The sequence below is a fragment of the Periplaneta americana genome, chromosome 3 (genome assembly GCF_040183065.1).
Source record: "Periplaneta americana isolate PAMFEO1 chromosome 3, P.americana_PAMFEO1_priV1, whole genome shotgun sequence".
Lineage (NCBI taxonomy): Eukaryota > Metazoa > Arthropoda > Insecta > Blattodea > Blattidae > Periplaneta > Periplaneta americana.
In genome coordinates this window covers 24,414,309-24,428,071 of record NC_091119.1, presented here as the reverse complement: position 1 = coordinate 24,428,071, position 13,763 = coordinate 24,414,309, and the positions used below count along the sequence as shown (strand labels likewise).

The 13,763-nt window shown below is 34.6% G+C and overlaps 1 protein-coding gene across 2 annotated transcripts in view; it reads left to right on the top strand.

Annotated features, from left to right (window-relative positions):
• The window catches only part of LOC138695859 (interleukin-1 receptor accessory protein-like), a 480,727-nt gene that overhangs the window by 427,056 nt on the left and 39,908 nt on the right, over positions 1 to 13,763 (top strand). For both annotated transcript variants that reach the window (XM_069820153.1, XM_069820152.1), the window contains one exon: positions 1,207 to 1,306. In XM_069820153.1, coding sequence (XP_069676254.1) covers positions 1,207 to 1,306 — 100 coding nt within the window. The remainder of the gene's footprint in view (positions 1 to 1,206; positions 1,307 to 13,763) is intronic.

The window sequence follows — 13,763 nt, the reverse complement described above, 5'->3', positions numbered from 1 at the left end:
ACTACATGCCCTGCCCATCTCAAACGTCTGGATTTAATATTCCTAATCGTCAGATGAAGAATAATGCGTGCAGTTCTACGTTGTGTAACTTTCTCCATTCTCCTGTGACTTCATCCCTCTTAGCCCCAAATATTTTCCTAAGAACCTTATTCTCAAACACCCTTAATCTCTGTTCCCCTCTCAAAGTGAGAGTCCTAGTTTCACAACCATACAGAACAACCGGTAATATAACTGTTTTATAAATTCTAACTTTCAGATTTTTTGACAGCAGACTAGATGACAAAAGTTTCTCAACCGAATAATAACACGCATTTCCCATATTTATTCTGCGTTTAATTTCCTCCCGAGTGTAATTTATATTTGTTACTGTTGCTCCAAGATATTTGAATTTTTCCACCTCTTCGAAAGATAAATCTCCAATTTTTATAGTTCCATTTCGTACAATATTCTGATCACGAAACATAATCATATACTTTGTCTTTTCGGGATTTACTTCCAGACATATCGCTTTACTTGCTTCAAGTAGAATTTCTGTGTTTTCCCTAATCGTTTGTGGATTTTTTCCTAACATATTCACGTCATCCGCATAGACAAGAAGCTGATGTAACCCGTTCAATTCCAAACTCTCTCTGTTATCCTGAACTTTCCTAATTGCATATTCTAGAGCAAAGTTAAAAAGCAAAGGTGATAGTGCATCTCCTTGCTTTAGCCCGCAGTGAATTGGAAAAACATCAGATAGAAAGTGGCCTATACGGACTCTGCTGTAAGTTTCACTAAGACACATTTTAATTAATCGAACTAGTTTCTTGGGAATACCAAATTCAATAAGAATATTATATAAAACTTCTCTCTTAACCGAGTCATATGCCTTTTTGAAATCTATGAATAACTGATGTACTGTACCCTTATACTCCCATTTTTTTCTCCAATATCTGTCAAATACAACAAATCTGATCAATAGTCGAGCTATTACGCCTAAAACCACACTGATGATCCCCAATAATTTCATCTACATAATGAGTCAATCTTCTCAAAAGGATGCATGCATTATACTGCCCCTAAAAGTAATAATTTAATTTGTACAATTTTGCTGTTGTTCTGTTTCAGTTTTCTTCAAATTAACTATTGAGCTTGTACAGCATGTTCACTAGGTCTTTGGCTACAGACATAGTTTGCAGTTTTAAATCTGTTCATAATTCTTTTCAGGTCGGATTGAGCTCCCAGACGCACACAACGAAGTCAGTTGGAGAACTGACAACAGTACTATCATCACATCTGACAGATTTCAAGTGACAAGCAAACCACGGTAAGTAATTAAGTATTTATTATTATTACTTAAAATAGATACACGCATTAGACTATATTTTACTTCCCGCGACGAAACTGCCAATACATGTTTTAGTATATTTTAGTGTCGTTCTTACAATATTTTCAACTAATAATTAATTAAATTAAGAGATGTTAGTTTGTGATATGAACTCGGGGGGGGAGTGACACAGTTCCATTGTGTATGCTTAGAGTAGCAACTAGCGGCGAAAAAAAAAACATTTATCTTCTGCTGTCAGTAGCTTTTTAATGTACCAGTTGATATAAACAACAATAAAATGAAATACAAACGCTTAGTATAGATTTTCGAAATATAGATTACCGGTAAACATTTTCAATAATAAGAATTTTCACTATGTTCAAAGTCAATTAGTCGAACGTTAGTAAGATAGACAGTAGCATCTTCCCCTTCACGGATGGTAAAGAGTGTGAGTAGAGGGAAAAGCCTATCAACCAAACTGAAATGGGGATTAGTGAAATCCGGGTCTAACGGCTTGGGGGATCATCGTACTGACCACCCGATAACTTCGTACAGGTTGGATGATCGTTCGCCTCTACTAAGGCATGAGGTTTTGAGGCCAGCAGTTGGCCCTTCATGGATCGTCGTGTCACAGATTACTTTACACATGCAGTAGCGAAATCCAGTTTCGTATACACCAGTCTCAAAAGAAAGTTTTTTTTAGTTAGGCTGCATCATGTAAAATGTTGGATTAAATTTGATCACAATGCGATCTACATGTACAGTAAGTGTTAATTTTCCTAAAAAAAAAAAAAAGCTAATGACAAAAAGATGATAAATAAATCAATATATGTTTAGAGCAAAACTTTTTAAGTCGATTAGTTAATGTCAGTGCGAGGAGATAAATACATAATTTTAAATAGAAGCATTCTAGATCTTACCTTAATTACACAGAAGATGGGAGAATAGAAGCAACAGAAGCACGATTTTAGAGGTCCGTGGCAGAAATAAAATCCCTGAAAGGAAAAAGAAAGTCAAGATATGAGAATATATTTCAGAGAGGAGAACCAAAGCATTAATCTGAAGAAAAAGGAACTAAAATAACTGAGCCAGCATAAAAGTCACATGGCAGAATATCTCAAAATACATATCTAAGAACGGCATCATGATATTTGGACTAGAGATGAACAACGATCGAGAAAGCAAGACTAACAGCGCCCGCAAAGCCGAAAACCCGCACGACAATGTTGCATACGTCGCGTCGTTGACGTAAAGACTGCTTGTGAGTGTTTCGAGACGTCGAGATTTGATCACTCCCGAAGTCCCGAACGTCAAGCAGCCTTGAATCGCCACAGTTGTTTATACCTGACTGAACTTTTATCTACTTTGGCATCTGTTATACATGTATAAACAATCAAGTAGCCTATTTGAAACATCATCTCTACCTTTCAGTGTATAATAATCCGTTCCCCAGTCTTTATTTAATTACTACGCCCTTATTAAAAGGCCAGGAATTTTCTTTTCATATGTTTGAGATCAAGTGTGCAATCTCAAGTAAAAAGATATTAACGTTATGTTTTATGTTTCTTAGAAATGCAAATTTATTTGAGAATTTATATAACCATAGGTAATATCATATAATAGAACCAGAACATTTTGATAACTAAGATACTGTTCTATTTTGTATTTTTCTCTCATTTAAACATTTATAATGTTATTTATTTCAATGATGTATGTTATTCAAAGTTACGAAATCTTTCCACGCCGACCAAATGCTATTTCGAGAATAATGAGCGAGACTCGAAGCGCACGAGAATGACGAGACGAGACGCGAAAGGCAAATCTATCTATCTATCTATCTATCTATCTATCTATCTATCTATCTATCTATCTATCTATCTATCTACCTATCTATCTACCTATCTACCTACCTACCGACCGACCGACCGACCGACCTACGTACTTACTTACTTACTGACTGACTGACTTACTTATTTATTTATTTATTTATTTATTTATTTATTTATTTATTTATTTATTTATTTATTTATTTATTTATTTATTTATTTATTTATTTATTTATTTATTTATTTATTTAAGGTTACTCAACTGAATTGTTGCTCAAACATTTCAAAGTTTTCGACATTAAACAAATCTATTATTTTATTTTATTAAAATATTTTCACAAACATCTGAATAACTTTGAAAGGCATATACATAAATATACAGACGTGGACAAATTATTAACAAAATTGACGATTTTTATGATAATTCTATTTACAAAATTTGACTTTTCAATTTAGACTACAGTTGACAATTTTGCATATTTCTATCATTACAGTAGATAGAAAAATGCAAAATGTCAAATGCAAGCTATTCTAAATTGAAGAGTCAAATTTTGTAAAATATATATAATGAAAACTTCAATTTTGCTAATAATTTGTAAATATGCAAAAATGTCAACTGCAGTCTAAAGTGAAGGGTCAAATTTTGTAAAAATATATAATAAAATATCTCCGGTTTTGCTAATAATTTGGAACTATCCAAAATGTCACCTGTAGTCCAAATTGAAGAGTCCAATTTTGTAAAAATATACAAAAAATCTTCACTTTTGCTAATAATTTGTAAATATGCAAAAATATCAATTGTAGTCTAAATTGAAGAGTGTAATTTTGTAAAAATATGCATACAAATCTTCGATTTTTCTAATAATTTGGAAATACGCAAATATGTCAACTGTAGTCTAAATTGAAGAATCATACTTTGTAAAAATATATAATAAAAATCTCCAATTTTGCTAATAATTTGTCCACGTCTGTAGAACTAAAAATATGAATTCTCTGCGTTTGTCTGAACCAAAATGTAAAACCAATGCAGCTTTTTATCATAGCATGAGTCAAGGACCCAGATTATTAAACAAATTTTATTCTAATATAATAATTTTAATCATGAATCCTCTCCAAATTAATAAAAAAATATAAAGTTATATTGGATTAATTGTTTGGTTTTAAACATATTAAACACTTTTTAATCTGTATTCACTCTCAATTTTAATTTTATTTTTGTCTATATTGAAATCCCCTCCTGAGCACGAGTCTTACTCATTCAGGAGTGGGCTAGTTTATCTTACATTGTATTAACCTGTATTCATTTCAACTTATTAGCAATAAAATAAATATTGCTATCTGACAGAAGACAAGAGGAAATCGTTGCAAACGCGCGGAATACGTGGAAAATTCAAACACAAAATGTATTAATTTAAAGTAGACTATAGGCCTAGTAGTATGCAATATAAAAGTGTCTTCACATACCAAGTTTCAGAGAAATATGTCCATCGATCCGAAAGTTATCAATAGTAACTCACTAGAGGTTTTGATTTATCTAGAGAAAATCAAAACTCGAGTGGGATTTAATTGACTATTACACGATTAGAAGAAAGTATATAAAGATTAGAAGTAACGAAGTACTCCAATACAATAAAATATTAATTGACTTACGAAAATACAAAACTGTCTTCAAATTTGTACCATCTCAACATTATAAATATTACGCTAGTAGATGGCAGTAGTGTGTTATGAATAGCTGTTTTCTTATCAGTTGTGCCAACTATGGAATCTTCATTGAACTCTGTGGACGGTTACTGGTCAAGAAGGCTTTGTTAATTCAGTTTCATTTTTATTAAAACAGTTGCATTCCACTTCAATTATCCCGATCCCAGTAATCAACGTCACTTGACAGATGATTTTCAATAAATCTTAGTATTAAACAATTTCTGATACGTGACTATTCATAATATCATATAGCAGAAGCTATAACATAACCTAAATAATATAAACGAGTGTTAGAAAATTTTTAATTAGGGATGATGAAATAAACAAGAAACATTTTAATTAACGATGATGAAATAAAAAATAAACAGGAATAATTTTAAAAGAAACAATTATTGAAAGTAGTGGTTGGTGGTTCAGTTGATGTTATATTGGACGTGTGCGTAAAAGAAGTGAACTCGGTGATGTACATGGTGTATCCCTCAATTTATTCAGGATTTCCGAATGGTGATCTTCATTTATTTGTAAATAGGGTTTCAGGAAAGATGCATAGCTATGACTAGTAATCTTTATTAATTCTTGTTCTTGAATGCCAATGTGAGTCATATTTTAAAGTGCTGTGCATCGACTGGATTGGTTTGTAATTTTCTGTTTTTTGACGTCCAGACCAGTGCAGTTTGAAATGTTGGCAAACAAAGAAACAAATGCTAGGGCAGTGATAAAAATAAACAAATGCTAGGGACGCGATAAAATTAAACAAGCGCTAGGGACGCGATAAAATTGTGCGATAAGCAGCCATGATTGGTTGAAAGACGTCCTTTCGTACCGTTTTATTGGTCAAAAGTAGTGTGACGTAGTAAAAGTGTAATAGTCATCATAAAACATAAAAAGGCAACCGCCTTTTGTGTATATGTGTGTGCGTGTTTTCCTTATTATTCTATTTCGTACTCCAAAACCTTATCCAATGGCAAGCAATATAACCTTTATACCAGTGATATACTCGTAAGACACTTTAATCACTACTACGTATGGTGAGAAAGTGTAATTTAACGACAATCATTTTAATTTGATTATGTACTTGTCTTTCTCGAAAAAAGATTGGTACAAATGTGGAAGATAGCTTGACTTTCCAAAAGACACCTCAGACCTAAATTCGTATCTCATTTACAGTTTTCGTAACTGTGAACGGTACTGGAGAACCCCAACGCTACATAGCAATGTTCAAGTCCGAGTATCATATTTTATTCATCTTTTCTCCGAGATATCGTGTTGTGTCGTGTGGCCGCTTGGTGTGACCGCTTTCCTGGAACTTTCGTTATGTGGCTGGCAGAGAAAGAAGCATTGTGCGTGATATTTGACTTTACATGAACCCATCATATAACAACACCGGCGATTGTCGTGCTTCTCTCCTCCACTCCCCGCTCCTCCCACCCTTAGCTAGTCTCGTACATTCATATTACCTAGACCCACTTTTTCGCTGTCAAGTAAAGGGCGTTACTTGGTCCGTGGTTTGCCCAGAGGGGACTTGGGCCCCACGCAGTTTACGAGAATACGTGGGAGACAAAGTGCCCACCGGACATAATTAATACTGTAGACAAATTGTTGGTTCAGACACTCATCCCTTTCTTGCATAGGCTGTGTGCCAGATTATATCATTACAAACAGGTCGGCAGTGTCCTAGAGTACTATTCGATAAGTTCTCACTTCTGTAGGCCTACTTATGAATAGATACATACACCATGACCAGGCAGTTCTCTGTTTCACTGTCTCATAGCCTAGTTATTGTTATTATAGCAGTAATAGTAGTAGTAGTAGTAGTAGTAGTAGTAGTAGTAGTAGTAGTAGTGCATCTTACTTACTTACTGGCTTTTAAGGAACCCGGAGGTTCATTGCCGCCCTCACATAAGACCCCCCCCCATCGGTCCCTATCCTGAGCAAGATTAATCCAGTCCCTACCATCATATCCCACCTCCCTCAAATCCATTTTAATATTATCTTCCCATCTACGTCTAGGCCTCCCCAAAGGTCTTCTTCCCTCTGACCTCCCAAATAACACTCTATATGCATTTCTGGATTCGGCCATACGTGCTACATGTCCTGTCCATCTCAAACGTCTGGATTTTATGTTCCTAATTATGTCAGGTGAAGGATACAATGCGTGCAGCTCTGCGTTGTGTAACTTTCTCCATTCTCCTGTAACTTCATCCCTCTTAGCCCCAAATATTTTCCTAAGAACCTTATTCTCAAAAACCCTCAATCTCTGTTCCTCTCTCAAAGTGAGAGTCCAAGTTTCACAGCCATACAGAACAACCGGTAATATGACTGGTTTATAAATTCTAACTTTCAGATTTTTTGACAGCAGACTAGATGACAAAAGCTTCTCAACCGAATAATAACAGGCATTTCCCATATTTATTCTGCGTTTAATTTCCTCCCGAGTGGCATTTACATTTGTTACTGTTGCTCCAAGATATTTGAATTTTTCCACCTCTTCGAAGGATAAATCTCCAACTTTTATAGTTCCATTTCGTAAAATATTCTGATCACGAGACATAATCATATACTTAGTCTTTTCGGGATTTACTTCCAACCCTGTCTCTTTACTTGCTTCAAGTAGAATTTCCGTGTTTTCCCTAATCGTTTGTGGATTTTCTTCTAACATATTCACGTCATCCGCATAGACAAGAGGCTGATGTAACCCGTTCAATTCCAAACCCTCTCTGTTATCCTGGACTTTCCTAATGGCATATTCTAGAGCGAAGTTAAAAAGTAAAGGTGATAGTGCATCTCCCTGCTTTAGCCCGCAGTGAATTGGAAAAGCATCAGGTAGAAATTTATAAACTTGTACTTGCAATTTGGGAAAAGGAAATTGTACCAGAACAATGGAAGGAGTCCATAATCGTACCTATTTTTAAGAAGGGGGACAGGAGTAACTGTAGTAACTTTCGAGGAATATCACTTTTGTTGACGTCGTACAAAATTTTGTCGAATATCCTTTTGAGAAGATTAACTCCATATGTAGATGAAATTATTGGGGATCATCAGTGTGGTTTCAGGCGTAATAGATGAACTATTGATCAGATTTTTTGTATTCGACAGATATTGGAGAAAAAATGGGAGTATAAGGGTACAGTACATCAGTTATTCATAGATTTCAAAAAGGCATATGATTCGGTTAAGAGAGAAGTTTTATATAATATTCTTATTGAATTTGGTATTCCCAAGAAACTAGTTCGATTAATTTATGCATCTGGAAAAGTTTTTTGACAGAGTAGATTGGAATAAATTCATGGGAATCCTGGAGAAAATAGGTGTGGATTGAAAAGGGAGAAGGCTGATCAGTAGGAGGCGGTTGTTGATGAAAAGTCATCTTCTTATTTTTCACATTAGGACGATGCCTATTAATATAGAAATACTTTCTATGTTAATGTCAACGTAAAAAATAATTTCTTATATTGCATTTTGTGACGTTTTTGAACTAATAGGTAATTTTTATATTTTTTTCGGAGTTTCTTGGTCATTTTTAATACTTTGAATAACTTTTAGATCATTTGGAATGCATTTTACTTTCTTCTTTACCGATAGGTCTGTTAAATCATTTCCTAACCAATTAGGCCACTAGTAGGCTAATTATTTACTGAATAAGTGAATAACAGTGAAGTTTTGAGTTCTATAGTTTGGAACAGACTCTAAATTCCATCACTCATTCCATTGAAGGCTTCACTTCATACAACGGAAATAATATAAAATGCTTTACAGCAGCTTAGTTTAGGCGAGGACTTTGACCGCTACTGTTCTTTTGTCGGTACGAGAATGTATTTAAAATTTATGTTTGGAAGGGAGGAAACTTTCACCATGTCCTGGACAGGACGTTGTGTCCTCAACATGGTTCGGACAGTATTTTTAACACAAAGATCGCAAGAATGCACACTGCGCCCACAATTTGTTTTGTCATTCACACTCCCTCATCTGGAAGATCTGGTAGCAAAAGTGAAGCGCGGAAGGAGGGGGAGATGGAGAATGAAGGAACTAACATGGACCACCCCTGATTGAAACATAGCCTATTGTAAACCCTCATTAAAATCTATAGTTTTCCCTTAAAACCTCCATTCTGTTGCATGTTCTTTTCCTTTATCTTAGCCAAATTCCAGGAAGTTGTCTCCTCTCTCCGAGATTTGCAGGGCAGTCATTGAAACAAGGTGACTAATTTTTAAGAAGTTGTGGTGCGAGTACGGTGAATAATATTTAAATGTCATTTTCTTTTAATTTCATGTCATTTTTTCATTTGTTTAAGGGCATTTTAATGATCATTTTAAGTAGATTTTTAGGTCATCAACATCCGCCCCCTACTGATCAGTATGAAACTTGTCAAAGTCAGGATATAATAAAAAATGTCTGAAGTAAGAGAAATAGGGAGAGAAGTACTACAAGGATATCCTTTATCACCTACCATGTTCAACATCTACTTGAAGAATTTAGTGAAGAACTGTTTCCAGAACATGGGAGGGTGATAGTAGGAGGAAGAAGAATAAAGTGCATAAGATTTTCTGATGATATGGCGTTGTTAGCAGAAGAAGAGATGATACTAAAGGATATGCTAGTGGAGCTAAATAACAGCTGTGAGCAGTATGGGACGAAGATCAATGCAAATAAGACGAATACCATGGTCATAGGAAGAAAAATAAAGAAGGTAAACTTGCGAATTCTAAATGAGTCAGTAGAGCAAGTAGACAGCTTCAAATACTTGGGTGTACTATAAGCAATAACATGAGCTGCTGTCAGGAAGTCAAAAGGAGAATAGCAATGGGAAGTAATGATAATAATAATAATGAAATCTCTACTTGAAAAATTAAGAAAATTACTGCGATTAAGAAAACCGTAGTGTAGAAAACTGAAAAGTTTATTTGTTAATTTTTTTTTCCGATATCATCGCACCAACTTCTATTATGTGACTTTAACTATATTTCTTATTACAGACACTTTTTACAATTACATATTTGTTATTAAACTACTCGGTGATTTGATCACTAATAATTATCTCTGTTAATTGCCTATAAAATTACATATCCTCAGATCTCATGAAGTTCAATAAACCTTAGTCATATAACATGCGTATATTCTTCTCTGCTGGACGTACACGCATATGATGCGTAGTTGCATTTAGCTTCCTGTTACATAATCCAGGTAATGTCATTAAGAAATAAGTTTTTTATACTTAAATTGATTTCGGAACAATTCCTAGTAAAGGTCCCCACACCCACAAAGAACAGAATGAGCTTATTCTGGGAACAATTCTTCTTTTATTTATGGTGGACTTTATTCGGTAAAAACGGTATTATCCTATTCAAGTGAGTTCTTCTTAAATGGTAAACTTTTCTGGAATACGTGCATTAGCGATTCGGGCTGTGTTGGAAGTTAAAACAACTATGCAAAAAATGGAACTATTTCTCAGTTTCGCTTTAACTATGCAAGTGTATTTCACCTCATTTCCAAGAAAGTAAAAACTTGTTGCTGTGAATGTACTTATGTGCCGTACAAAACTTAGCCTTCTGACATGCGAAGACATTGATTCCTTGCTGCCTTGTCTGTGTACAGTGCTTGTAATAGGTCGTTGAGATTACGAAAGGAAAGAGAAGGAAGTGGATTGGTGGTTTTTGAAGTGTATACGCGGAAATTTAACCCTTAATGTCTCATTCCAAGAATCTTCATATTGAATGTACAGAGTTTTCCTGGTTGTTCACAGGCGTGCAAGGACGGAGCCATTAACAAGGAACGAAAATGCATGGCCAAACCAGAACTTAGTTAGAACAATTTGTATGTAGAAATACACGCTTATTAGTCTCAAATATCCACCTGTTCCCCCCATCTATCACGACCAGGTATTGTACAGAAGACGACAGAGAACAAAGACAGCTTATTGCACAAGAATAAATTCCAGAGAAAATATACTGTATTTTGTTGACTTAAAATAACTTGGTATGAAATCTACCTTATAAGTAGACCTACTTTCTTTATAATATCATAAAATTCTCATTAAAATGAAACAAAAAGCTATTTAACAAAGCTTTCCGTGCAAGTTATATAATATTGAGAGAAAATAATACGTTGGAAAATGGAGCGATCTTGAACTGTTTAAATGTGTAAAGCTGTCAACATATTTGCAAATATGCGCGGAGAAAGTTTTGTTACATCCTTTGCCTCTCATACGTGCAGTAAACAAACTCCTATCAGGTCGGAATCAACTGTAGTGGAGTGTACTAGGCCTACATATTATCACAGTCTAGTATATACAGTCGCGAAGCTCAATACGTAGTAAATATACAAACACTAGGTTATTGCTCACCATAGGATCGCTAATATCGCCTCATTACAGGCAATGCAAAATAGTACCGTCACAGTCTCTTGTTTCTAGCACCCTCAAAACTCGAGCTTCGTGACTGTATATAGTATATAGTAGACTGTGATATTATCATAATGCGATACATCTTATTGTTACTATATTTCTTAACATTTACTTAAAATTGAAGTGGCCAGCGGCGTAGCTCAGTCGGCTGAAGCGCTTGCCTCCCGATCCGGAGTAGCGCTCGGACGTGGGTTCGATTCCCGCTTGTGCGGATTAACTGGAGGTTTTTTTCCGAGGTTTTCCCCAACCACAAGGCAAATGTCAGGAAATCTATTGTTAATCCTCGGCTCCACCTCGCCAAATACCATCTCACTATCACCCATCCCATCGACGCTAAATAACTTAGTAGTTGATACAGCGTCGTTAAATAACCAACTAAAAAAATAAGTTCACTGACAAAGTATTTAAAACGAACAATGCATACCGTTTCAAAAGTTTTATGACCCAACGTTCCTCAAAGCTAGAGAACACATCAGAGGTAATTACGAAAAAGAGAGAAGGCGAACAATCCTGTCGAACGAATCTGCGCAACCCACAAAAGCGGCTACTATGTCGATAGTTAAGAAGTGACCTCGTGTCTGTAAATATGCAGGTGAATAAAAAATATGTTTTAAAAATTAATTTTTCTCAAAATAGACAATTTTTTGTACATGAAAAGTAACTCAGCGCTAGTTTCACCATGTAGTTAATCAAAATAATAATGTAGTTAAAATGGCCATTTTTGTAGATACGAAGTACGTATCACCTTAACCATCTATATGTAAGCCTGTATTATAATAATTCAACATTTTTAAGCTTCCCGTTACAATGAATGGATCCATATCTATATCTGGATTTTTGCTTCTCAAAGAATGTATTGTTTAAATTGTAGCTAAATGAATAAGTTAATAGTTATTACCAATACCAATTCAATTACAACCATAACCCTTCAGTAATATTTCCTAAAATAAACTTGCCTCTTTCTTATTTGTAGACTTGATGTCACAAAATAGAACAATCACACAATCACACGATATTTATAACATATAAATAATGTTAATTTGATATAAAGTAATTTATACTAGCAATACACCAAGCGAAACATCACGTATGCTACTGTAAATGCATGGCGTTGCTTCTGTTCCCGCGCGTTCACAAGTTAACGGGGGTAGGTAAATGTAACAAAAAAAATCTGAGCATCTATCTCCGCAAAGTTAGTAGCTGCTCCTAGTTAGTTAGTGTGTATACTGCGTACTTACAAAAAAAATGTAGATCAGCCTTTTGATCTAGTCGTTAGCGACGCTGACTCCTAACCATAAGGTTTGGGTTTGGTTCCCAACAATAGCAAGGAACTTTTCCTGTATGTATGAGCTAATTATTTCTCTTCAATTCAAAAACAGCTATCTTTACACTTCCCGTGACAAAATAAAATAAGAAATATCGGTATTGTGTTTATTCTGGAAGGTTGCCGGTCTGGTTACTTTGCTTATTATTAGTAACGATTGGTAGTATGATTTTGTTTTCTTGGAGCGCGCTTATTTGAAATTTTAAAGTAATTATGGAAAAGAAACTGGTTGGGACAAGTTACCTCATTGGGTTTTTTTTTCGAGGTTTTTTCTCAAGTAATTATATTAAAATAAAATTTATGGGTAACTTTCGACGTGCCAACATTTATTGAAATGCCGTTGTCATCATTACCATGGTGCAAGCCTTTATTAAAATTGTTATGTCAACTGAAATATTTGCTTAATTGTAAGTACTTTCACTATTCAATGCAGTATTATTTATTTATTGCATTAAAATAGTTACGCCAACTGAAATTCCAAGAGTTTAATAGTTTCACAACAAATAATGCTAAAAAAAGTTGTGCTATAACAAGTGTGTCACTAATGGATGCCAAGAGGTAGTAAGCTCATTAACAGAAAGGTGTTGAAACAACTTCCGTGCTGTAAAACCTCAAAGGCACAGCCTACAGTAAGGCAAAACTTGTCATTACATCATTACGATGACCCCAGAGTGGACTCCAGGACTTCTCAGGAGGCCAGCAACTGTAATTGTTTACATAATCACTGTCTTTAAATTGTAATTAGAATCATGCCATGTACAGACCAACACAACAAATAACATGTAGTACACTATATAGACGTGTATTGGTATTATAATAACAATGGCGACATGGCAGGAATGAAAATGACCTGATTAATAATATTCTTATTTCATCAACAGTGTCTTTAGTTACTTTCTTCAGCTTATATACCCTAACTTCTAAGAGAGACATTGTGTTCTTGTACCATTAATAGACTTGAAATGTATAATTGACTCTAGCAAACAAAATTTTATAGTAAAAAAAATCTGATACAAACCAAATTATGCGGTTCATTTTCACGTTTACCATCTCAGATATTCATAAAATGTATTTGTAATGAGGAAAGAAATTTCACCATCATCAAGGAACTACGTAAATGAATTAGAAAACACAAAAATTCCTGTTTGGGGCTTTGAGATTTGTATTTTCTCCATTACATTAGCATTACTCATACATTTCTTT